The sequence below is a fragment of the Drosophila novamexicana genome, unplaced genomic scaffold (genome assembly GCF_003285875.2).
Source record: "Drosophila novamexicana strain 15010-1031.04,08,12 unplaced genomic scaffold, DnovRS2.1 tig00000121-arrow-pilon, whole genome shotgun sequence".
Lineage (NCBI taxonomy): Eukaryota > Metazoa > Arthropoda > Insecta > Diptera > Drosophilidae > Drosophila > Drosophila novamexicana.
In genome coordinates, this window is record NW_020824773.1 from 1,749,981 (window position 1) to 1,773,903 (window position 23,923).

General features: G+C 38.4%; 1 protein-coding gene across 1 annotated transcript in view; it reads left to right on the forward strand.

Annotated features, from left to right (window-relative positions):
* The first annotated feature begins 617 nt into the window (after positions 1–617).
* LOC115758056 (formin-J) overlaps positions 618–23,923 on the forward strand; it is a 28,533-nt gene continuing 5,227 nt past the window's right edge. Inside the window, exons 1-5 of the mRNA XM_030698570.1 lie at positions 618–1,034; positions 21,766–22,142; positions 22,203–22,552; positions 22,674–22,802; positions 23,040–23,470. Of these exons, the coding sequence (XP_030554430.1) occupies positions 902–1,034; positions 21,766–22,142; positions 22,203–22,552; positions 22,674–22,802; positions 23,040–23,470 (1,420 nt within the window). The 5' untranslated portion in view covers positions 618–901. The remainder of the gene's footprint in view (positions 1,035–21,765; positions 22,143–22,202; positions 22,553–22,673; positions 22,803–23,039; positions 23,471–23,923) is intronic.

Here is a 23,923-nt window from a genome sequence, read left to right on the forward strand (position 1 = left end):
TTTTGTATCTTGCAGATACGTAAGCGCGCTCTACTCCTGCATTCAACTTACATTTTGTGGCATGGTTTATCAATCTACCCTTATATCTACGCAACATGCAACAATATGAACCAACAGCTGGGTGTCGAAAGCAGCAAGCAGCAAAAGATACAAAAGTATTTTTCTGATAGCTGACAAACTTTTACTGGCCATTAGCTTTACTTTTAAGCACACACGCCTTAAATCCACGAAACTGTCGTATATATATATGTATATATATTTATATATACAAATTCAAATCTCACGCTCTGACCTTTTGCAGATACGACAACGAATAAAGCGGAGGAGTGGACCTGTGAGAGACACCAACTCGAGACACCCACAACGATCGCAGCCCAGACTTAAATTATAAGCCAGGCTGCAACAAAATTTCCATATGATTTTGGAGATAATGTGAAAAACTTGCAGCCACAACAGGAACAGCAACAACAACGGCGAATACGAATTTCAAATGTAAGCCAACAACAAAAGCCGCTCAACATTTATTTCGGCTGAAACGTTTCGCGTGCCTTCAAACAAAAAAAAAGAATTGTGAAAACAAAAAAAAATATATAAATTTAAGCATTAGGCAAAATTATTACTAAAGTTTTTGAAAGTGCAGTGAAAACGAAATATGATTAATTAGCAAATGAGGCAAAAATCATTCGTTTATAAATATTGTAGCAAAGCGCGTTGCATGTGAGGGAAAGATTTTCGCCGCGCGTTTTTGAATCGCTCGCAACGCGACACAAAACGCGTGCGTTTTCTGTACTTTTGCGGAAGGTTCGAAAATTGTAGAAAAAATAAAAAACTTTTTTAAGCAGCAAGTTCATTGCATAAATTAAGTGGCTGCCAAATCTCTCCGCGGTTTTCCATTGTGAAAATGGAAATGGCAGCATCGGAGCCGCGCCAGGAGGCGATTTTTGTCGCCACGCCGCCCTGCACACCTCTCGTCACCAGTCTAACCCGCACGACAACGCCGCGCGATCTACCAACCATGTATCATTTTGATTTTGGTAAGTGCAACAGCTAACAGCCAATAAAATAACGAGCAGTTAATCAAGACTTAAGCAGCTGGCACTTTATAGCATCCCGCCAATTAGCATAAGTACAAGTATCTCCAATATACTTTAATTGAGTGGCACTTAAGTTCATTGGCTTTCATCAATTTATGCACAAACAAAACACCAATTCGTTAACCAAAATGCAGACTACAAGCTTTGGCTATGAAGTGCAGCTCCGTGTCGAGTTGCGGCTACTTCCGCGCAGGCGCATGCGAGCCGTTCAGAAGGAAGTGCTTCGAAAAGCAGCTTAGAAAACACACACAAAAAATATATGCATATAAATTTATTTAAATATAAAATATATATAAATATATATGGGAAACCCATGGAGGTGGGCGAGGCCATTTTTAAAAGCGACAAGCAATAAAAACCAAAATCTGGTGAAAATCAATAAAATAAAAATCTAAAAAATCCAAACACATTCAGCGCCACTTAAAACTCAATTAAATTCCAATTTTACATGAAAAAGGAACTGGAAATGAAAATGTTTTCCTGAATTACAACGAAAAAAGGCAATTAAAAGAAAAACGTGCATGGAATAGAATGGGAAATTGAAAAAACTTGAATGAAAAAACAAGTTGAAATTCTTAGAATGGGTTTTTTTTTAAACTTTTTTGTAAATTTATGAAAGCTGAAACAGGTAAAATCTGTGTAAACTATGATATTTTGGGTTTTAAAACTTTCCTGCTTGTATACCCTTGCAGAGGGTGTTATAATGTTGTCTCGAAATGTGTAACGTATAGGAGATATCTCCTTATCTCCAACTCCCTAAAGTATATATATATACTGTGTATATATATTGACCACAGCAGTCATATAGCTGCCATAGGAATATTTTGACAACACTCCCATTTTTATACCCTGAACCCATTAAAAATGGGTATAAGGGTATATTGTATTTGTGCGAAAGCCAAATGTATGTAACAGGCAGAAGGAAGCAACTCCGACCCCATAAAGCATCAATAGCTGAGTCGATCTAGCCATGTCCGTCCGTTCGTCGTAGATGCTCCTAGCTCCCGCGCAGATCGAGTTTGTTTCCGATAATCGATAACTTACTCCGTTTCCAGCAATCGATGAAAATCGATATCGATATCCTGTTTTTTGGGCAATTTTGGTAAATAATAAGAACTAGAGTCACCAAACTTGATATGATAAGGATTTTTCTTCATGGTTTTCCCTCTAGATTAATCTTGCATTCAAATCTCGACACCGATTTTTTGGTCGAAATTCATGTCCAAATCTTACCCCAAGATTCGTATATAGACATGGGTCAAAAATTACCACCCCATAACTCGGTCAAATCTCATCCGATTTTCACGAAGTTTTGTGTTTAATTCATGGTTTTCCCTTTAGATTAATCTGGCAGGCAAATCTGAACACCGATTTTTTAGTCGAAATTTATGTCCAATCTTACCCCAAGATTCGTATATACCCATGGGTCAAAATTTACCACCCCTATATCTCGGCCAAATCTCATCCGATTTTCACGAAGCTTGGCTTTTTCTTCATGGTTTTCCCTCTAGATTAATGTGGCATTCAAATCTCGACACCGATTTTTTGGTCGAAATTCATGTCCAAATCTTACCCCAAGATTCGTATATAGACATGGGTTAAAAATTACCACCCCCATATCTCGGCCAAATCTCATCCGATTTTCACGAAGCTTGGATATTTCTTCATGGTTTTCCCTCTAGATTAATCTGGCATTCAAATATGAACAGCGATTTTTTGGTCGAAATTCATGTCCAAATCTTAGCCCAAGATTCGTATCTAGACGTGGGTCAAAATTTACCACCCCCATATCTCGGCCAAATCTCATCCGATTTTCACGAAGTTTGGCGTTTTCTTCATGGTTTTCCCTCTAGATTAATCTGGCATTCAAATATGAACAGCGATTTTTTAGTTGAAATTTATGTTCAAATCTTAACCCAAGATTCGTATATAGACATGGGTCAAAACTTACCACCCCCATAAATCGGTCAAATCTCATCCGATTTACATGAAGTTTGGATTTTTCTTCATGGTTTTCCCTCTAGATTAATCTGGCATTGAAATATGAACAGCGATTTTTTAGTCGAAATTCATGTCCAAATCTTACCCCAAGATTCGTATATAGACATGGGGCAAAACTTACCACCCCCATAAATCGGTCAAATCTCATCCGATTTACATGAAGTTTGGATTTTTCTTCATGGTTTTCCCTCTAGATTAATCTTGCATTCGAATCTCGACACCGAAATTCATGTCCAAATCTTAGCCCAAGATTCGTATCTAGACGTGGGTCAAAAATTACAACCCCCATAACTCGGTCAAATCTCATCCGATTTACATGAAGTTTGGATTTTTCTTCATGGTTTTCCCTCTAGATTAATCTTGCATTCGAATCTCGACACCGAATTTTTGGTCGAAATTCATGTCCAAATCTTAGCCCAAGATTCGTATCTAGACGTGGGTCAAAAATTACAACCCCCATAACTCGGTCAAATCTCATCCGATTTTCATGAAGTTTGGATTTTTCTTCATGGTTTTCCCTCTAGATTAATCTTGCATTCAAATCTCGACACCGATTTTTTGGTCGACATTCATGTCCAAATCTTACCCCAAGATTCGTATATAGACATGGGTCAAAATTTACCACCCCCATATCTCGGCCAAATCTCATCCGATTTACATGAAGTTTGGCGTTTTCTTCATGGTTTTCCCTCTAGATTAATGTGGCATTCAAATCTCGACACCGATTTTTTGGTCGAAATTCATGTCCAAATCTTACCCCAAGATTCGTATCTAGACGTGGGTCAAAAATTACAACCCCCATAACTAGGTCAAATCTCATTCTTCATGGTTTTCCCTCTAGATTAATCTTGCATTCAAATCTCGACACCGATTTTTTGGTCGAAATTCATGTCCAAATCTTACCCCAAGATTCGTATATAGACATGGGTCAAAATTTACCACCCCCCTATATCGGCCAAATCTCATCCGATTTACATGAAGTTTGGATTTTTCTTCATGGTTTTCCCTCTAGATTAATCTTGCATTCAAATCTCGACACCGATTTTTTGGTCGAAATTCATGTCCAAATCTTACCCCAAGATTCGTATATAGACATGGGTCAAAATTTACCACTCCCATATCTCGGCCAAATCTCATCCGATTTTCACGAAGTTTGGCGTTTTCTTCATGGTTTTCCCTCTAGATTAATCTGGCATTCAAATATGAACAGCGATTTTTTAGTCGAAATTCATGTCCAAATCTTACCCCAAGATTCGTATATAGACATGGGTCAAAAATTACCACCCCCATAACTCGGTCAAATCTCATCCGATTTTCACGAAGTTTGGATTTTTCTTCATGGTTTTCCCTCTAAATTAATCTTGCATTCGAATCTCGACACCGATTTTTTGGTCGAAATTCATGTCCAAATCTTACCCCAAGATTCGTATATAGACATGGGTCAAAATTTACCACCCCCATATCTCGGCCAAATCTCATCCGATTTACATGAAGTTTGGATTTTTCTTCATGGTTTTCCCTCTAGATTAATCTGGCATTCGAATCTCGACACTGATTTTTTGGTCGAAATTCATGTCCAAATCTTACCCCAAGATTCGTATATAGACATGGGTCAAAAATTACCACCCCCATAACTCGGTCAAATCTCATCCGATTTTCACGAAGTTTGGATTTTTCTTCATGGTTTTCCCTCTAGATTAATCTGGCAGTCAAATCTGAACACCGATTTTTTAGTCGAAATTTATGTCCAAATCTTACCCCAAGATTCGTATATACCCATGGGTCAAAATTTACCACCCCCATATATCGGTCAAATCTCATCCGATTTTCACGAAGTTTGGATTTTTCTTCATGGTTTTCCCTCTAGATTAATCTGGCATTAAAGTCTCGACACAGATTTTTTGGTCGAAATTCATGTCCAAATCTTACCCCAAGATTCGTATATAGACATGGGTCAAAACTTACCACCCCCATATCTCGGTCAAATCTCATCCGATTTTCACGAAGTTTGGATTTTTCTTCATGGTTTTCCCTCTAGATCAATCTGGCATTAAAGTCTCGAAATCGATTTTTTGGTCTAAATTCTTGTCCAAATCTTACCCCAAGATTCGTATCTAGGCGTGGGTAAACATTTACCACCCCCATATCTCGGCCAAATCTCATCCGATTTTCACGAAGTTTGGCGTTTTCTTCATGGTTTTCCCTCTAGATTAATCTGGCATTCAAATCTCGACACCGATTTTTTGGTCGAAATTCATGTCCAAATCTTACCCCAAGATTCGTATATAGACATGGGTCAAAATTTACCACCCCCATATCTCGGCCAAATCTCATCCGATTTACATGAAGTTTGGATTTTTCTTCATGGTTTTCCCTCTAGATTAATCTGGCATTCAAATATGAACAGCGATTTTTTAGTCGAAATTCATGTCCAAATCTTACCCCAAGATTCGTATATAGACATGGGTCAAAACTTACCACCCCCATAACTCGGTCAAATCTCATCCGATTTACATGAAGTTTGGATTTTTCTTCATGGTTTTCCCTCTAGATTAATCTGGCATTCAAATCTCGACACCGATTTTTTGGTCGAAAGTCATGTCCAAATCTTACCCCAAGTATATAGACATGTGTCAAAGTTTACCACCCCCATATCTCGGCCAAATCTCATCCGATTTTCACGAAGTTTGGCGTTTTCTTCATGGTTTTCCCTCTAGATTAATCTGGCATTCAAATCTCGACACCGATTTTTTGGTCGAAATTCATGTCCAAATCTTACCCCAAGATTCGTATATAGACATGGGTCAAAAATTACCACCCCCATAACTCGGTCAAATCTCATCCGATTTTCACGAAGTTTGGCTTTTTCTTCATGGTTTTCCCTCTAAATTAATCTTGCATTCGAATCTCGACAACGATTTTTTGGTCGAAATTCATGTCCAAATCTTACCCCAAGATTCGTATATAGACATGGGTCAAAATTTACCACCCCCATAATTCGGTCAAATCTCATCCGATTTACATGAAGTTTGGATTTTTCTTCATGGTTTTCCCTCTAGATTAATCTGGCATTCAAATCTCGACACCGATTTTTTGGTCGAAAGTCATGTCCAAATCTTACCCCAAGATTCGTATATAGACATGTGTCAAAATTTACCACCCCCATATCTCGGCCAAATCTCAACCGATTTTCACGAAGTTTGGCGTTTTCTTCATGATTTTCCCTCTAGATTAATCTGGCATTCAAATCTCGACACCGATTTTTTGGTCGAAATTCATGTCCAAATCTTACCCTAAGATTCGTATATAGACATGGGTCAAAAATTACCACCCCCATAACTCGGTCAAATCTCATCCGATTTTCACGAAGTTTGGCTTTTTCTTCATGGTTTTCCCTCTAGATTAATCTGGCATTCAAATCTCGACACCGATTTTTTGGTCGAAATTCATGTCCAAATCTTACCCCAAGATTCGTATATAGACATGGGTCAAAACTTACCACCCCCATAACTCGGTCAAATCTCATCCGATTTACATGAAGTTTGGATTTTTCTTCATGGTTTTCCCTCTAGATTAATCTGGCATTCAAATCTCGACACCGATTTTTGGTCGAAAGTCATGTCCAAATCTTACCCCAAGATTCGTATATAGACATGTGTCAAAATTTACCACCCCCATATCTCGGCCAAATCTCATCCGATTTTCACGAAGTTTGGCGTTTTCTTCATGATTTTCCCTCTAGATTAATCTGGCATTCAAATCTCGACACCGATTTTTTGGTCGAAATTCATGTCCAAATCTTACCCTAAGAATCGTATATAGACATGGGTCAAAAATTACCACCCCCATAACTCGGTCAAATCTCATCCGATTTTCACGAAGTTTGGCTTTTTCTTCATGGTTTTCCCTCTAGATTAATCTGGCATTCAAATCTCGACACCGATTTTTTGGTCGAAATTCATGTCCAAATCTTACCCCAAGATTCGTATATAGACATGGGTCAAAAATTACCACCCCCATAACTCGGTCAAATCTCATCCGATTTTCACGAAGTTTGGATTTTTCTTCATGGTTTTCCCTCTAGATTAATCTGGCATTAAAGTCTCGACACAGATTTTTTGGTCGAACTTCATGTACAAATCTTACCCCAAGATTCGTATATAGACATGGGTCAAAACTTACCACCCCCATATCTCGGTCAAATCTCATCCGATTTTCACGAAGTTTGGATTTTTCTTCATGGTTTTCCCTCTAGATCAATCTCGCATTCAAATCTCGACACCGATTTTTTGGTCGAAATTCATGTCCAAATCTTACCCCAAGATTCGTATATAGACATGGGTCAAAATTTACCACCCCCATATCTCGGCCAAATCTCATCCGATTTTCACGAAGTGTGGCGTTTTCTTCATGGTTTTCCCTCTAGATTAATCTGGCATTCAAATATGAACAGCGATTTTTTAGTCGAAATTCATGTCCAAATCTTACCCCAAGATTCGTACATAGACATGGGTCAAAATTTACCACCCCCATAACTCGGTCAAATCTCAGCCGATTTACATGAAGTTTGGATTTTTCTTCATGGTTTTCCCTCAAGATTAATCTGGCATTCAAATCTCGACACCGATTTTTTGGTCGAAAGTCATGTCCAAATCTTACCCCAAGATTCGTATATAGACATGTGTCAAAATTTACCACCCCCATATCTCGGCCAAATCTCATCCGATTTTCACGAAGTTTGGCGTTTTCTTCATGATTTTCCCTCTAGATTAATCTGGCATTCAAATCTCGACACCGATTTTTTGGTCGAAATTCATGTCCAAATCTTACCCTAAGATTCGTATATAGACATGGGTCAAAAATTACCACCCCCATAACTCGGTCAAATCTCATCCGATTTTCACGAAGTTTGGCTTTTTCTTCATGGTTTTCCCTCTAGATTAATCTGGCATTCAAATCTCGACACCGATTTTTTGGTCGAAATTCATGTCCAAATCTTACCCCAAGATTCGTATATAGACATGGGTCAAAAATTACCACCCCCATAACTCGGTCAAATCTCATCCGATTTTCACGAAGTTTGGATTTTTCTTCATGGTTTTCCCTCTAGATTAATCTGGCATTAAAGTCTCGACACAGATTTTTTGGTCGAAATTCATGTACAAATCTTACCCCAAGATTCGTATATAGACATGGGTCAAAACTTACCACCCCCATATCTCGGTCAAATCTCATCCGATTTTCACGAAGTTTGGATTTTTCTTCATGGTTTTCCCTCTAGATCAATCTCGCATTCAAATCTCGACACCGATTTTTTGGTCGAAATTCATGTCCAAATCTTACCCCAAGATTCGTATATAGACATGGGTCAAAATTTACCACCCCCATATCTCGGCCAAATCTCATCCGATTTTCACGAAGTGTGGCGTTTTCTTCATGGTTTTCCCTCTAGATTAATCTGGCATTCAAATCTCGACACCGATTTTTTGGTCGAAATTCATGTCCAAATCTTACCCTAAGATTCGTATATAGACATGGGTCAAAAATTACCACCCCCATAACTCGGTCAAATCTCATCCGATTTTCACGAAGTTTGGCTTTTTCTTCATGGTTTTCCCTCTAGATTAATCTGGCATTCAAATCTCGACACCGATTTTTTGGTCGAAATTCATGTCCAAATCTTACCCCAAGATTCGTATATAGACATGGGTCAAAACTTACCACCCCCATAACTCGGTCAAATCTCATCCGATTTACATGAAGTTTGGATTTTTCTTCATGGTTTTCCCTCTAGATTAATCTGGCATTCAAATCTCGACACCGATTTTTTGGTCGAAAGTCATGTCCAAATCTTGCCCCAAGATTCGTATATAGACATGTGTCAAAATTTACCACCCCCATATCTCGGCCAAATCTCATCCGATTTTTACGAAGTTTGGCGTTTTCTTCATGATTTTCCCTCTAGATTAATCTGGCATTCAAATCTCGACACCGATTTTTTGGTCGAAATTCATGTCCAAATCTTACCCTAAGATTCGTATATAGACATGGGTCAAAAATTACCACCCCCATAACTCGGTCAAATCTCATCCGATTTTCACGAAGTTTGGCTTTTTCTTCATGGTTTTCCCTCTAGATTAATCTGGTATTCAAATCTCGACACCGATTTTTTGGTCGAAATTCATGTCCAAATCTTACCCCAAGATTCGTATATAGACATGGGTCAAAAATTACCACCCCCATAGGTCAAATCTCATCCGATTTACATGAAGTTTGGATTTTTCTTCATGGTTTTCCCTCTAGATTAATCTGGCAGTCAAATCTGAACACCGATTTTCTAGTCGAAATTTATGTTCAAATCTTACCCCAAGATTTGTATATACCCATGGGTCAAAATTTACCACCCCCATATATCGGTCAAATCTCATCCGATTTTCACGAAGTTTGGATTTTTCTTCATGGTTTTCCCTCTAGATTAATCTGGCACTAAAGTCTCGACACAGATTTTTTAGTCGAAATTCATGTCCAAATCTTACCCCAAGATTCGTATATAGACATGGGTCAAAACTTACCACCCCCATATCTCGGTCAAATCTCATCCGATTTTCACGAAGTTTGGATTTTTCTTCATGGTTTTCCCTCTAGATCAATCTGGCATTCAAATATCGACACCGATTTTTTGGTCGAAAGTCATGTCCAAATCTTACCCCAAGATTCGTATATAGACATGTGTCAAAATTTACCACCCCCATATCTCGGCCAAATCTCATCCGATTTTCACGAAGTTTGGCGTTTTCTTCCCTCTAGATTAATCTGGCATTCAAATCTCGACACCGATTTTTTGGTCGAAATTCATGTCCAAATCTTACCCCAAGATTCGTATATAGACATGGGGCAAAAATTACCACCCCCATAACTCGGTCAAATCTCATCCGATTTTGACGAAGTTTGGATTTTTCTTCATGGTTTTCCCTCTAGATTAATCTGGCATTAAAGTCTCGACACAGATTTTTTGGTCGAAATTCATGTACAAATCTTACCCCAAGATTCGTATATAGACATGGGTCAAAACTTACCGCCCCCATATCTCGGTCAAATCTCATCCGATTTTCACGAAGTTTGGATTTTTCTTCATGGTTTTCCCTCTAGATCAATCTCGCATTAAAGTCTCGAAACCGATTTTTTGGTCTAAATTCTTGTCCAAATCTTACCCCAAGATTCGTATCTAGACATGGGTAAAAATTTACCACCCCCATAACTCGGTCAAATCTCATCCGATTTGCACGAAGTTTGGCTCTTTCTTCATGGTCTTCTCTCTAGATTAATCTTGCATTCAAATCTCGACACCGATTTTTTGGTCGAAATTCATGTCCAAATCTTACCCCAAGATTCGTACATAGACATGGGTCAAAATTTACCACCCCCATAACTCGGTCAAATCTCATCCGATTTACATGAAGTTTGGATTTTTCTTCATGGTTTTCCCTCTAGATTAATCTGGCAGTCAAATCTGAACACCGATTTTTTAGTCGAAATTTATGTTCAAATCTTACCCCAAGATTTGTATATACCCATGGGTCAAAATTTACCACCCCCATATATCGGTCAAATCTCATCCGATTTTCACGAAGTTTGGATTTTTCTTCATGGTTTTCCCTCTAGATTAATCTGGCGTTAAAGTCTCGACACAGATTTTTTAGTCGAAATTCATGTCCAAATCTTACCCCAAGATTCGTATATAGACATGGGTCAAAACTTACCACCCCCATATCTCGGTCAAATCTCATCCGATTTTCACGAAGTTTGGATTTTTCTTCATGGTTTTCCCTCTAGATCAATCTGGCATTAAAGTCTCGAAACCGATTTTTTGGTCTAAATTTTTGTCCAAATCTTACCCCAAGATTCGTATATAGACATGGGCCAAAAATGACCACCCCCATATCTCGGCCAAATCTCATCCGATTTTCACGAAGTTTGGCTTTTTATACCCTGAACCCATTAAAAATGGGTATATTTGTGCGAAAGCCAAATGTATGTAACAGGCAGAAGAAAGCAACTCCGACCCCATAAAGTATATATATTCTTGATCAGCATAAATAGCTGAGTCGATCTAGCCATGTCCGTCTGTCTGTCCGTCCGTCCGTCCGTCCGTCCGTCCGTCCGTCCGTATGTATGAACGCAAGGATCTCAGAACCTATAAGAGCTAGAGACTTGAAATTTTAGATGTAGATACTCCTAGCTCCCGCGCAGATCGATTTTTTTCCGATAATCGATAACTTACTCCGTTTCCAAGCAATCGATAAAAATCGATATCGATATCCTGTTTTTTGGGCAAATTTGGTGAATAATAAGAACTATAGTCGCCTAACCTGACATATAGCTTCTAAAACAGAATATATATATGCATTTGATGTTGGGAGCTCCCGACTAAAACCTCTTACTTGTTTAGTTTTACTATGCTCCTCATGTAATGGAACTATTTTATCACATAGCTGCCAGTAAGAAAAACATTTGTTTTTCAAGATATATTAATTCCTAGTCTTTCTGACAACTAGAACCATAGCCTTGACTCTAAAATAGTTTAAAGAAGCATTAAAATTATTGGGAGAACTATTGACAGTTTTGAATCAATTTCTTTGCCTTTCTAGAAGCTTCTCCTGTTTCGCCTTCAAATAGCTTTTCGGTCAATTTAAATCCTATTATAACATTTTAACATAGAACCTACCCTAGAAGAGCTACCTTTAATTCCATCTCTATAAGTTATACCAATAAAAATAATATTTTTATTTTTAATATACTTAGATATAAAAGTCGCTTGATTATTATAAAGCTTTCTATAGCTGCAAGTTCGCTGTCAGTTGTTGAACATAGTTAATAACATTTGTTGTGGGGCTCAACTTTCTATAAGTTTGCACATTGCATGACATCAGAGACCATTGCAAATAGTTTTGTTTGTGTGGGAGGCATTTAAAAAAACACAATACTCAAAAACAAAGCACAGCTAAAACAAACAAAAACACAAAAAGAAGAAGCCAAGCAAACGACAACTGACGACAAAAATAAAAACAAATCGAACGATGACATTTCTAACTATGTCAATTTCCATTTAAAGCCGCCAAAATTGACATCAATTCATTTTAATTCAATTAAATATAAGACAGCCAAAAAATATTTGAAATTTTAGGAAAATTCATTTTTATTTGTTTGACTTTTGTAGAGCAGAAGATAAATGTATGACATAAGTCCTAATATTCCAGTTTCTTTGCCAGGGTATACAAAATCAAATTACATAAAAAACAGGTCAACTATAACTTATATAGATTCAAAATGATAATGATAATCATTTTTAAAATTTTACTTTTATTAAAATTAAATAATGATATTTATTTTTTAATTTTACCCAAAATCGAATTTCAAATGCAAGCGAATTAAATATTCGCCAGCTCAATATGCCTCTCCTCTATTCTTCCTCTTGCTTTTATACCAATACCAGTGAAAGGTATTTAATAAACATATTCAATAATTTATGTGCATATGTATTTAGTGCTGTGAAGTAGCGCCTGACAGAATTCGAGCGTTGAGATACTTTTCAAATCGAGTCACGTTTCAAAATTGCGTGTGAGTTTTAACTAATGCTCGGCAATGCGTCAATATCAAGCTGAGGTATTAGCAAAATATGCTCAGTGTCACATATCAGGCTTAAAGGCGTCTTGTAATGGGTCTTTACTCGTATTTGGCTTAAATAGGCGCAAATTTTGGGCCCGTTACAATCGCCGCATGGCTAAGCACTGGGCGTGACCCATTTACCAGCCCACTTAACCGACTCGGACTTAAACTCTGCGTAAGTTTCCTTGACATTGAACTACATTCAACTGCTTTAGAAACCCACACGATAGGCCACAACAATAATAGAGACAAATTCCAGTTTCATTTTTGCACATAGAACGAATTCCAAAGTCAAATACAACCAGTTTTTATAGATTTTTTGCAACGTAATTCATTTGACAAGCAACACAATAACAACAACAAAATGTATTGCCAATTCATAAAAATAAAAATAAAACTATTTGTTATTGACAAATTGTATTCGTATTGTTATTTGCACGTCTGCAAAACCTGTCTTGGGTTTTAGCGCATTTTGACAGACATTTCTGAGTAGATTAATTCGACTTAAATAATTTTTTAATTTTAGTAGGTTTTGAAGTTTTCGAATCAGTTTTCAGATTGTCAATAATTCCAGTGTATTTTTTAACATACAACCAACATTTACTGCTGTTAACTGCTTGAGCGGAAAGCTTGCTGAAGCTTTCTGTTAAGCACTGTACAGTGCTGCCGAGCTGCACACGGCTACTACGTTTTGTAGTAAACGAAAAAGGTAGTATGGAAGTTTTATTTTGCCGAATTGCTAAGCGTAATTGTTTTTATTAGCATATGCAAAATTAATAAAGGGCAAACATAAAAATAAAATACCGAAAGTTTAATTTTAATAAACCATTATAAAATTTTTAAAATATCGTAAACATATTGAAAACTTGTTTTGGATGTTTGTTGATATATTTTATGATTGCAGTGTAACAAGGGACCAAAAGGATTTTACGACGTTAACTTCTGTTACTGAAGATATATTAAAAACGACCTAACTAAAAGTAGTCTGACAATAGATGAAGTCTGAGACTTGGCTCAACAAATTCCTTATTGACATATTTCTTTCTTTCTTTTTAATTATTTAATGGTACCCATACATATTAATCAGCACAGTTGTTAATCGTTTTTGCCCTTTGACCCATTCCCAGCGTAGTACAAATCAAATCAATAATTACCCGCCCCAATTAACTATTCCATGCAAAGCTGAACTCTTGTCTCTATGTGATACATAGTCTTTCACACTTTCTAAAAGCAATCAACAGCGGCAACAATGATAAACATAGGCCAAACAACAAATAGATCAACATCAATTTGTATTAACAACAAACAACTACAACAACAACAACAGCAACAGCAACAATAACAATAACAACAAAATTGCTGAACTGAAAACAGAACAGAAAATTGTGCAATCTGCAAAACGCGTTCGGAAAAGCGAAAAACAAAAACTCAGGAAAAACAGCGCATAAGCAAAGCAACAACAACAACAACAAAACTTTGTTACAAGGGGAGCGCCAATAAACAGAAATGGTTTCATTACAACGCTGCAATAGCGCAGAGGGGGTGGTGGGGCGGAAGGGGGCAAGGGAGAGTGGGTGCAGTATAGATGGAAGACTGGCGGCTGATGACTGAAAGAAATAGAACTTAATTAGTAGAAAATACGCCTAAAAGTTGTTGCAACAAGACCGGCATGCTTATGGATTCACAAAGAGCTAGAGAGAGAGAGGGAGAGCGAGAGAAAGAGAGGGAGAGGGAGATAAAGAGAGATATGGTGAGCGAGGGAAAGGGTGTATTTTTGTATTTTTGTGCACTATCAAAAACAAATTGAGAATTGCGAGCTAATATTTAAATAATTGTTGCTGAGAATCATTTTTTTATTAAATTAATATTCATTTATTCTTATACACCACCTGCTATTAAAATTTAATATAAATATATTTTTTAATTTCCTGTACAACTGTTAAAATTCTTCAATCCTCTAAATTTTCTCCTGCTCAGAAAATGGTATAATTTTTGTCGAAGAATACCTATTGATTTTCTTGAATTGAATAAATTATTCAATTTTTAACTGTCTATATATATATATATGTATTTTATTTAATATTATTATTAACTTAAAATACGAAAAATTCCTGTTTGTTTAAGGCAAGCTTAAATGTGTTCCTTTATCTGGGTTAGATAGTTTCATATTTCATTGAAGCTGAATATTTATTTTTGCAACCCTACTTCATTTTTGATTCTTGACTCTTGCCAAACATTTATCAAAAATCATTCTATTAATTTCTTCTCGACATTTTCTCTCAGTATATTTAGTACATAGCTTGCTCGGGCATATGAAACATTGAATGTTGTTTGCCCATAAAAATTGAGTTCATTTTGTACGGCATGCTCCCAAAATGCCAACCATGCAAACCAAGTGCACTATTTTTAAGCACGCGCCCTTTCTTTTCGCCAGCGACAGTGCCGTGAAAATCATCGAGAGCATCCAAAGTAGAGTGCAAGATACAACATTTATTTTTGTCATGCCCAAGGCGTGACAATTAGAAGAGATTATGAAGTTTTATGGCAGGTCTGAGGCGCGTGGGCGACCACAAACGATGCCGACGACCCGCAGACAGCTAAGTTTACTACATAGGAATATGTCGTTGTTGGATCAATAATTCCGAGAGAGACACCAGATACAAGATACAATATATATGGTATATATATATACAGAACAATGGCGTGCTCCAAGTTCATTAGTCGGCAACATTTTCTTGAGCACATGCAATAATCGAAGAAATGCTTCTCAAGGCAACTTGCATAAGAGTCGCCCCTTCCTCTGACGTCATCGGGCCAACTGTCAACTGTCAACGAGAGTTGGAAGAGACTGCGGATATTGCTGGAGCCTATTGTGATTTATTATGGTTAGCATCAAGTTGACTTTATCGCAGAGCAAATGGGATCGTACGGAACGCGCGGCCACATACAAATACAGAGGCAGATACAGGCACAGCTACAGATACAAATACAGCTACAGATACAAATACAGATACAGATACAGATATAGATGCACATATACGAGAAAAGGCACTCAAAAGTGCATTCGCATTTCAATTAAAAACAGAAGCAACCAAAAAATAAGCAACAAAAATCGAAAGGAAACCGTAAAAGAAGAATGATAACTTAACTTATACAGAGCGAAGCTGCAATACCCTATAAAAAAATGCATGCCTTGACAAAAGGGGAATATCGTTTCGAATGAGCTTGTTTCGTATGCTTTGTAAGCTTGGAATTTGATTATCAATTTGTATCTCATTTATATAAATAGATAAGCAATCGTTTGCTTTCTTTTTAAAATGTCAAGCTTTTGCTTAAATTGCATGTACTCTTTGTTTAATAGGTTTAAAAGCACCCACATATGTCTCCAATTCCATTGCCAGCTGTTTATTTATGTGTGCCGCCTGCAACACGAAATGTTGCTGAGATCGGCCAATGTTGATGCGGCAACTGCAACTGCAACTGCATTTACAGCTACCTTTTTTGGCGCACTTATGCAACTATACAGTTTTGGTCATAATAGGGCATAATTATGTGTGGCCTACACCCAAAGTCTTTTGATTTTCTGTGAAATTTATCAATGGAAAGCGACGCCACAGGAAGTTGGCGCCTTTGAAGTTGACTGATTGACTGATGACCAGAGGAAGTCGCTAAATCCAAAATTTCAATTTCAAATGAAGAAGAAAAGTAGATGAAGTAGCAGTCAACTATTTGAATGTAAGCTAAGTGAAAGATATATCTAAGCAGCCAAAGTTCAGCAACATTTGTGCGGCGCCTTTAAATAAATCAGCCGTAAAGCCAAGCCGGAGGGGTGCAGGCTACAAAGAATAGCAGCCTTTGTTACTTAACGTGTTGCTGTTGCTGTTGTTGTTGTTGTTGTTGTTGTTGTTGTTGTTGTTGTTGTTGTTGTTGTTGTTGCTGCTGCTGTTGCAACACCCACACAACGTCAAGCGCAGGCAGCTGGAGTGCAGCTATTTTTAATTAAATGCAAAATATGCGCCCGCAACATGTTGCTGTTAAAGCTGTTGCCGGCAGCATGACGCGAGCTTAAATGTTGCCAGTCGGCGCGCCGTTGATGTTGCCAGCGCTCAGTTGGACACAAAACGCCGGCGCGTGAAGTTTGCAAGAGCGGCAAATTGGGAAAAGGGAAGCGCGTGCGTGCGTTGCAATGCGGCATTTAAAAATAACGAAATAAAAATAACGAAATATCGAAAGAAAGAAAGAAAAAAAGCCTATGCATATAAATAACGTACAAAATGAGCAAGAAAATGTGGCACAAAATATTCAAATCGAAGGGGCAAAAACAGCAGCAGCAATTGAATAAAATCAATAAGCGCCACAGTCGCGGCATCTACGAGGAGTATCAGCAATTAAATGAGCTGCTCAATGGTGAAAAATCGCCAGTTTCGCGTTTTTGCAGTGAAAATGAAAACGAAAACGACAACAACAGCGGCAGCGGCAACATCAATGTGTTTGAGCAGCAGCCGCAGCAAAGTTCTTTCAACTCGGCGGCGCTTAGTGAGGCGCAACAGCAGCAGCAACCGTTGCCGCAGCAGCAGCAGCAATCGCAACATCTATCAACATTTTCGCGCGTACGCAACACATTCTCACTGAGACGCAACAACAACAACAACAACAACAGCAGCAGCAACAACAAGAAGCAAACACCCAATGCCAAGTCAAGTGAGTCGGTCACGCCCATGCCCACGCCCACGCCTACGCCCACAGCTGTGGGAGCTGCACAGCTGCAGCATGTTTTGATTATAGTCAATCAGATCGATGTCGCAGCAGCAGCAACAACAGTTGCAACAGCAGCAACAACTACAACAACAACAACTAATACTGCTACTAACTCCGCTAATCATTTGCATGCCAAGCCAACAACAACAACAACAGCAACAACTCATTCAAGTAAATTATTAACAATTGATAAACTATTGCTTGCAGCTGCCGATTGGCTAAACCGTTTTAATTTATATTTAAATGATTTTCAATGATGATTTACAGCTGTCAATTTGCTGGCGTGAAAGTAGCACAGAGGGGCAACAGGGGGGCTAGCTGTGGAAGAGTTGAACTAATTACTTCAATAGTTTATTTTTGTCTATAATCGATATAACAACACAAATAATAACAGAATATTATTAAGAGAAATTTTTCGATAAGATTAAGATGCCAGATATTTCATCTGAATATAGGTACATAGATATCAACTGTATAATGACTACAAAGGGACTTGACTGTTCAGATGCTAACTACACGTAGAGCGTAACAGTATATCTACATCTTACTTATCACCTAGATAGATAATCTACCTGCATAAGATATCCACATGATCAGATATATTATACATGATTTATCACCAACCACCTGAGCAAATATTTATGCATACAATATATCTAACCAAGTATCTGTGCACACACTCTGCTCACCTATATATCCAGGCATTCTTCTACTTATTTGCCTATTCATACACCTTATAAATCTATCTACATATATTTTAAAACTATTTGGTCTTCTACTTAACATCCTTTTGTTTATCCATCAAGCTAGCTACATGAGATAGCTAGGCATCAAGAATTCTATCTTTATAAAGCATGTCTCAAAGTTTCATCTACTTATTTTATTGTTTACTTGAAAATTGATATGATCATTTAATCATCTATATACTAACGCTGCTGCTTATCTAACTATCTGAACTAAATGCATATATATCTAAGCTTCTACAAACCATTCCATTGAAAATATCTAAAAATCATCTATCTATCTATCTACCTATATCTGCTCTTAACGCTGAAGTATTTCACAAATGATTTTAATTTGTTTAATCTCTTTTGGGATTCTGTGCCATATTGTTTATAAATAATTTGTTGTAGACCTTTCGATGACTTTTTCTACATGCTTATCAGCAAACAATACAATAAATGATGTCACTTGGCCATCAATAGGAAAACATTTATTTAAAAAGAAAGCTAACTAAAATAAACTAGACCACATGTAGACAAACTTTAAACAAACTATAACCAGTATTACACATAGAAGCATGCTATAAGCATATGTGTTTGTTACCATTTGGTTCCTAACTCGACTGTCCAGTTAATATTCTCGTCCCACACACTTTTCATCCATTAAGCTGTCACAAGTTGAAAGTTCGGGGCACCAGGAAATATCTCGCATAACAAAGTCGTTGGCTCAGGCCCATACTCAACATATAATGGCATAGACTATATAGCTTTTCCACATGAAAGTGTTTCACATGTTGCATAAATGGATCTGTTGAAGAATTAAATGGCTTATAAGGTTACCTAATGCACAGCAGCAACAACTGCAATACACACGGCACACGGACGGCCAAGATCCCAGCCAGATTTGGTTGGGCACCTCTTTAAGATCTTTCTTATGAAATCGCATCAGATTTTATTCGTGACAGATAAAATACCGTATACCATATGCTATACTATGCGAAATCAACATAAAAAAATAATAATAATAATAAATAATATATATAAATATTCTTTTTTTTTACTTGTTCTAAAATATCATTGCCCTAAGTTATAGCACAGAATCTTTGAATTTATTTACTTTAAAAGCGATTTAATCATGTGATCAGTCTGGATTTTATATACACCATAATATTCAAATAAGATTATCTATTCTCAAATCTTTATGCATCCATAAGCAAAACTCTCGCTTCTCTTAAGATCCATGAAATAGTGCTTATACCATTAGGGTTTGTTCCAGTAAACTCTCGAACTCTTGAACTTTAAGCACTTAGACCGATTATTACTATCTGCACAAATCAAAAATCTGCTTAGACTCCATGAAGACAGGGCGCCCTGCTGTTTAGGCAATTGCTCCTTTGGCTGGCCAGTCGGCGCACTTTTTATTTATAAAACTCAAGTGGAAATAGTTGAAAGATATGCATATATAATCTTATAATGGCCACAGTAGCTCTGCATCTGTATCTGTATTTTGCAACTGCGAGCTCGCCAAGCATCATTAACATATGTGAATTGTGGTGCTGGGGCAGTTGCTGGCGCAGTCGAAGCCGAGGCTGTTATGTGCAACGGACGCCCCATCACCTACGAGTGTGGAGCAGCAGCAGCATATCATCCATTGAGGCAGTCACTCACCCACTTCTCATCGGATTACACATTAAAAAAGACTGCGTACAAGCTAGCATTGATTTGAATTGAAATGAATGCGAACGAGACGAGCTTGAAGCCAACTCTCAACATGTTGCAGAAATTTATGCGTGCCGCTGATTTATGTAATCTTATTTATAATTGGATTGTCTTTGAATTATTGTTAAATTGGCAGCGTGGATCGTATGTCATAATTTCCACCGAACGGCACACAAGTTGATACCTATTAAAATTCTTAATCGCACACGCAATGTTTATTTAGACTTTTAAGGTTCAGTGCCAGCTGGACTACAAATATTTAGCTTTAATATGATATTGCTGTACAGAAAAGGTCTAAGATTCCCGGGATTCCCCCTATTGGCCTGGCCAAAACGCGTTTCTTTGAAATTGATGTGTTTCACTAGAAAATACAGAAAAGTTTTATTATTATTTAATTTTTAATTTTATTAATATTTTAAGTAGTATATGTCGTTAGGAATTGGGAAAAGGAAAGGTAATTTTGAAAAGGCAGATTAAAAGAACGCAGAATGTGCAGCATTGAAGGAAATCTAAAGTTTGAATAGCTTAATTAAATAACATGCTTGTATGTGAGAACTAAAGAACTACTCGAAAACCAGCCTTCAGTTCAGTTCTATCTAATAAGATTCTCACATGTTTGGGTTCAACTTCAATCCAGTAGAAGTCAAGTGAGCCGCTTAACCGTGGGCAGTTGTGCTGAAGCACCTGTCATGTGCATAGTTTGTATCTTGAAGATACAATTATAAAAGCAGTCGCCCACAAAGCAAGCCGAATCAACCATATCGCAACAGTTTTGGTACATACGAGCTGCCAAATTTGGTTATTACAACATTTCATGAGGCAGTTGTCGCTCGCAGATAAATAACAATTTATAGGCCGATCACACAGGCTCAGGCAGCCAAAAGCAGACACAATCCAAATAATAATAATAAATTATTTGTGGATTGCTTTATCTTTTTTGTCTATTGTCTTACCCGCCTGAGAATTTATAGGGCTGCTTTTTGGGCGTTTTCTGTGCTTGTTATTGCTGACGTGACAAACGGCGCCGGAAAAGCAATTTGTCCACAAAAAAACAAACGACTGCAACATCATGAAAATGCTGGCATGTGATATGAAAATACTTTCCATGTGTTGCATGCAACGAGTGCGACTGGAAAGTTTTAGGGTTTCTGGCCCAAGTCTAAGACGTGCCACTTGGCCAAAGGCCAACAGTCTGCAGACGGATTTGGCCTTTTACTTGGCACTTCCTTTTGCCAACATTTTTTCCAGCTGATAAAGTTTCTTATTTGTCACTTTCTTTGCGCACCTTTAAGTTCTTGCTGTGTTTACTTGGACTCTCTAATTGGTCTAGAAAATATAGATAGGTAATTCGAATGAATTTCCTACTACTCGTCCAAAGCTTGAGCTTGTTGCAAAAGTCGACAATGCGCGTGATGTGCCCTGTTTTGTTCACCCATCAGTAAATAATCTACAAAAAAATTAAATCGAAAAGCTAATATTTAATATTAGCTTGTGACGCCGTCTGCATCCGAAAGAAAGATTAATCGGGAAATATTTGAAGACCATAGATAAATGAAACTTACAACTTCCAATAGCTGTTAGCCCAAGTTAAATAAGAAAGCGTAATCTGATCATCATAGAAGGCTGGCTCAGTTGGAGTTTTGATTTTGTTACTTTTGCTTAGAATTGTAAAATTTAGTTTTAGGTTTCAAGCTATACAGAATCTACCAGACATTGCAAAAGTTTCCCAGCCAACTGAAGCCTCACAATCCAATAATAATCAAAATCCATTTTTTTATTTTCATAATTTTGTCGGGAAACAACAGCTACGATGGAATCTGACGGTGCGGATGATGATAAAGAGCCAGTTGGCCCACCGCCGGGTCCACTCACCACGGGCATGTCTGAGACTATTTTGGAGCAGGGAACTATTAGCACTGATCTAACACCCTGTCCGAACTGCAGTCGCACCTTCAATCTGAATGCACTCCGCAAGCATGTTGTCGTTTGCGAGAAGATGACTTCTAAAAAGCGTAAGATATTCGATTCATCACGTCAGCGTCGCGAGGGCACCTCTCTGTCCACCTATGTGCTGCCCAAGAATTTTGGCCTGCCCAATGCAGAAAAGGCTCCGGGTGTGCATACGCCACCGGCAGCTAGTCGCGAGGCTTCCACAATGTCCAGCGGCTCGCAGCCACAAGAGGCGAGTAATGCTCCTGTAAGACTGCACTATTTTTTCTAACGGTGAACTTCTTCTTGACAGGCTTCACCATTGCCGACACGCCGTAAAGGCAAAGCGGATACGGCACGCGCCTCCCTGCGCAAAGGTGCTGGGGCCACTGCAGCTGCTGCTGAGCACCCTGCAGCAGCGGCACCAGCTGCCCCAGCTGCAGCCGCTCCACCACGTTCCATAACTAAGCGCCTTAAGGACTCCGCCTCGGACCGTTGTCCGCATTGTGAGCGCAGCTTCAATCCCAAGGCCTACGATCGCCACGTTGAGTGGTGCAAGGAGAAGGCGATTCAGGCAAACATCAAGTCCAACAGCACTACAGAGACAAATAAGGCCAAGGAGCGCATGGAGGCGCGCAAGCAGTACCGCCCACCTAATCTCAAGTAAGAATTTAGCATGCCCCCCTTATCCCCAGCTGTCAGATTTGTCACAATTCAATTATTTCTTCTGCATTCTTTTAATGTATATTTTGTTTTTCTTTTAATTTTCTTTTGTTTGTTTCAGAACCAAACGCTCGATCAATCGCGACAAGTACTCCGGTGCACAGGAAGAACAATACGAGACTGAAATGGTATCCCCAAAGCAAAACCTAATGTCGCTCTCCTCCATGACAACGTCCGTGCAGAGTGTTAAGTGAGTATAGCAAATGTGTCCATTTGATTTGTAGACTAACTAGCCTAACACACGATTGGCCCATCTGGCGTTACGCTAATGGTTGTCGTTGAAGTTGACTAATCCCGCAGTAATGTTTGCCCAGTAGACACCGTCGCGTAGTGTACCGCTCACTCACAATGTATTCGTAGCAAATGATCTTCGTATATTAGCCACTGACCTAAAGCCCAACCCCCCCCCCCCCAAAAACCAACTTAGCTCGCAGCGAGGTGCGCCACAAGCCATGAAGGTGCAGCGCCCTGGAACCCCTCAAGGACAGTGCTCACCACGCAAATCCAAGGCAAACTCTAGTTCAACAACAATGGTTGCCCCGAATAAAGTTAGTGTGCGTATGGCCAACGAGGAGTCAAACCTGGGCCAGAAGGAGCGTGCATATGTGAATCCCAGACGCAAACAGCACGAAACCTGCCAAGAAATCGATGTCGCCGTGCAGCGTTTGCGGCGAACCGCTACCTCGGAAACTTTACACCTGGCCAAATTGGAGTGCGCAGAGGCTGCACCCCTGCAGCCTGCCAGATCGCGTAAAACTATGTCCCATCGCCATAAGGCCGAAGTGCCCGAATGCATGGCCGGTCCACCCCAAGTCACAATGACCTTTGAGGAGCTTAATGGGTTGATCAAGCGCAAAGGTATGGTCGATGTAAATCGCAGGCCATGTAATAGATCAGCTTAGTAGCTGAAGTAGCTAAAGAATAGTTCTTTTCCAGAAACTAATCAGCATTATTGCAATGCTCTACTTGCCACTTTATTCCTGAGATTAGTTCCATAGGGTTCCGCATCTCGAGAGCGTGCTTGGACTTCATTAACTTCAAATGATTTCATAATTAGTTTCCAAAGCTGCGGAAAAATTTGATGGTTCGTAATTAATGCGCAGCGCATTTAAGCATTTGAGAGATCAGCCAAGCATAAAGCTCCATTAGTTGCAGTCCATAGATTGAAAGGGTTCCAGACTAGAGCTAGATGGAGTATCTTGGATTTGTACTTTAAAAATCGTAAGAAATTCTTCCAGGAATATTAAAACCAGTATTTTTTTGAATTAATATGAAATTAGGCATAGGATGGAATAAATTAATAGGGACTAG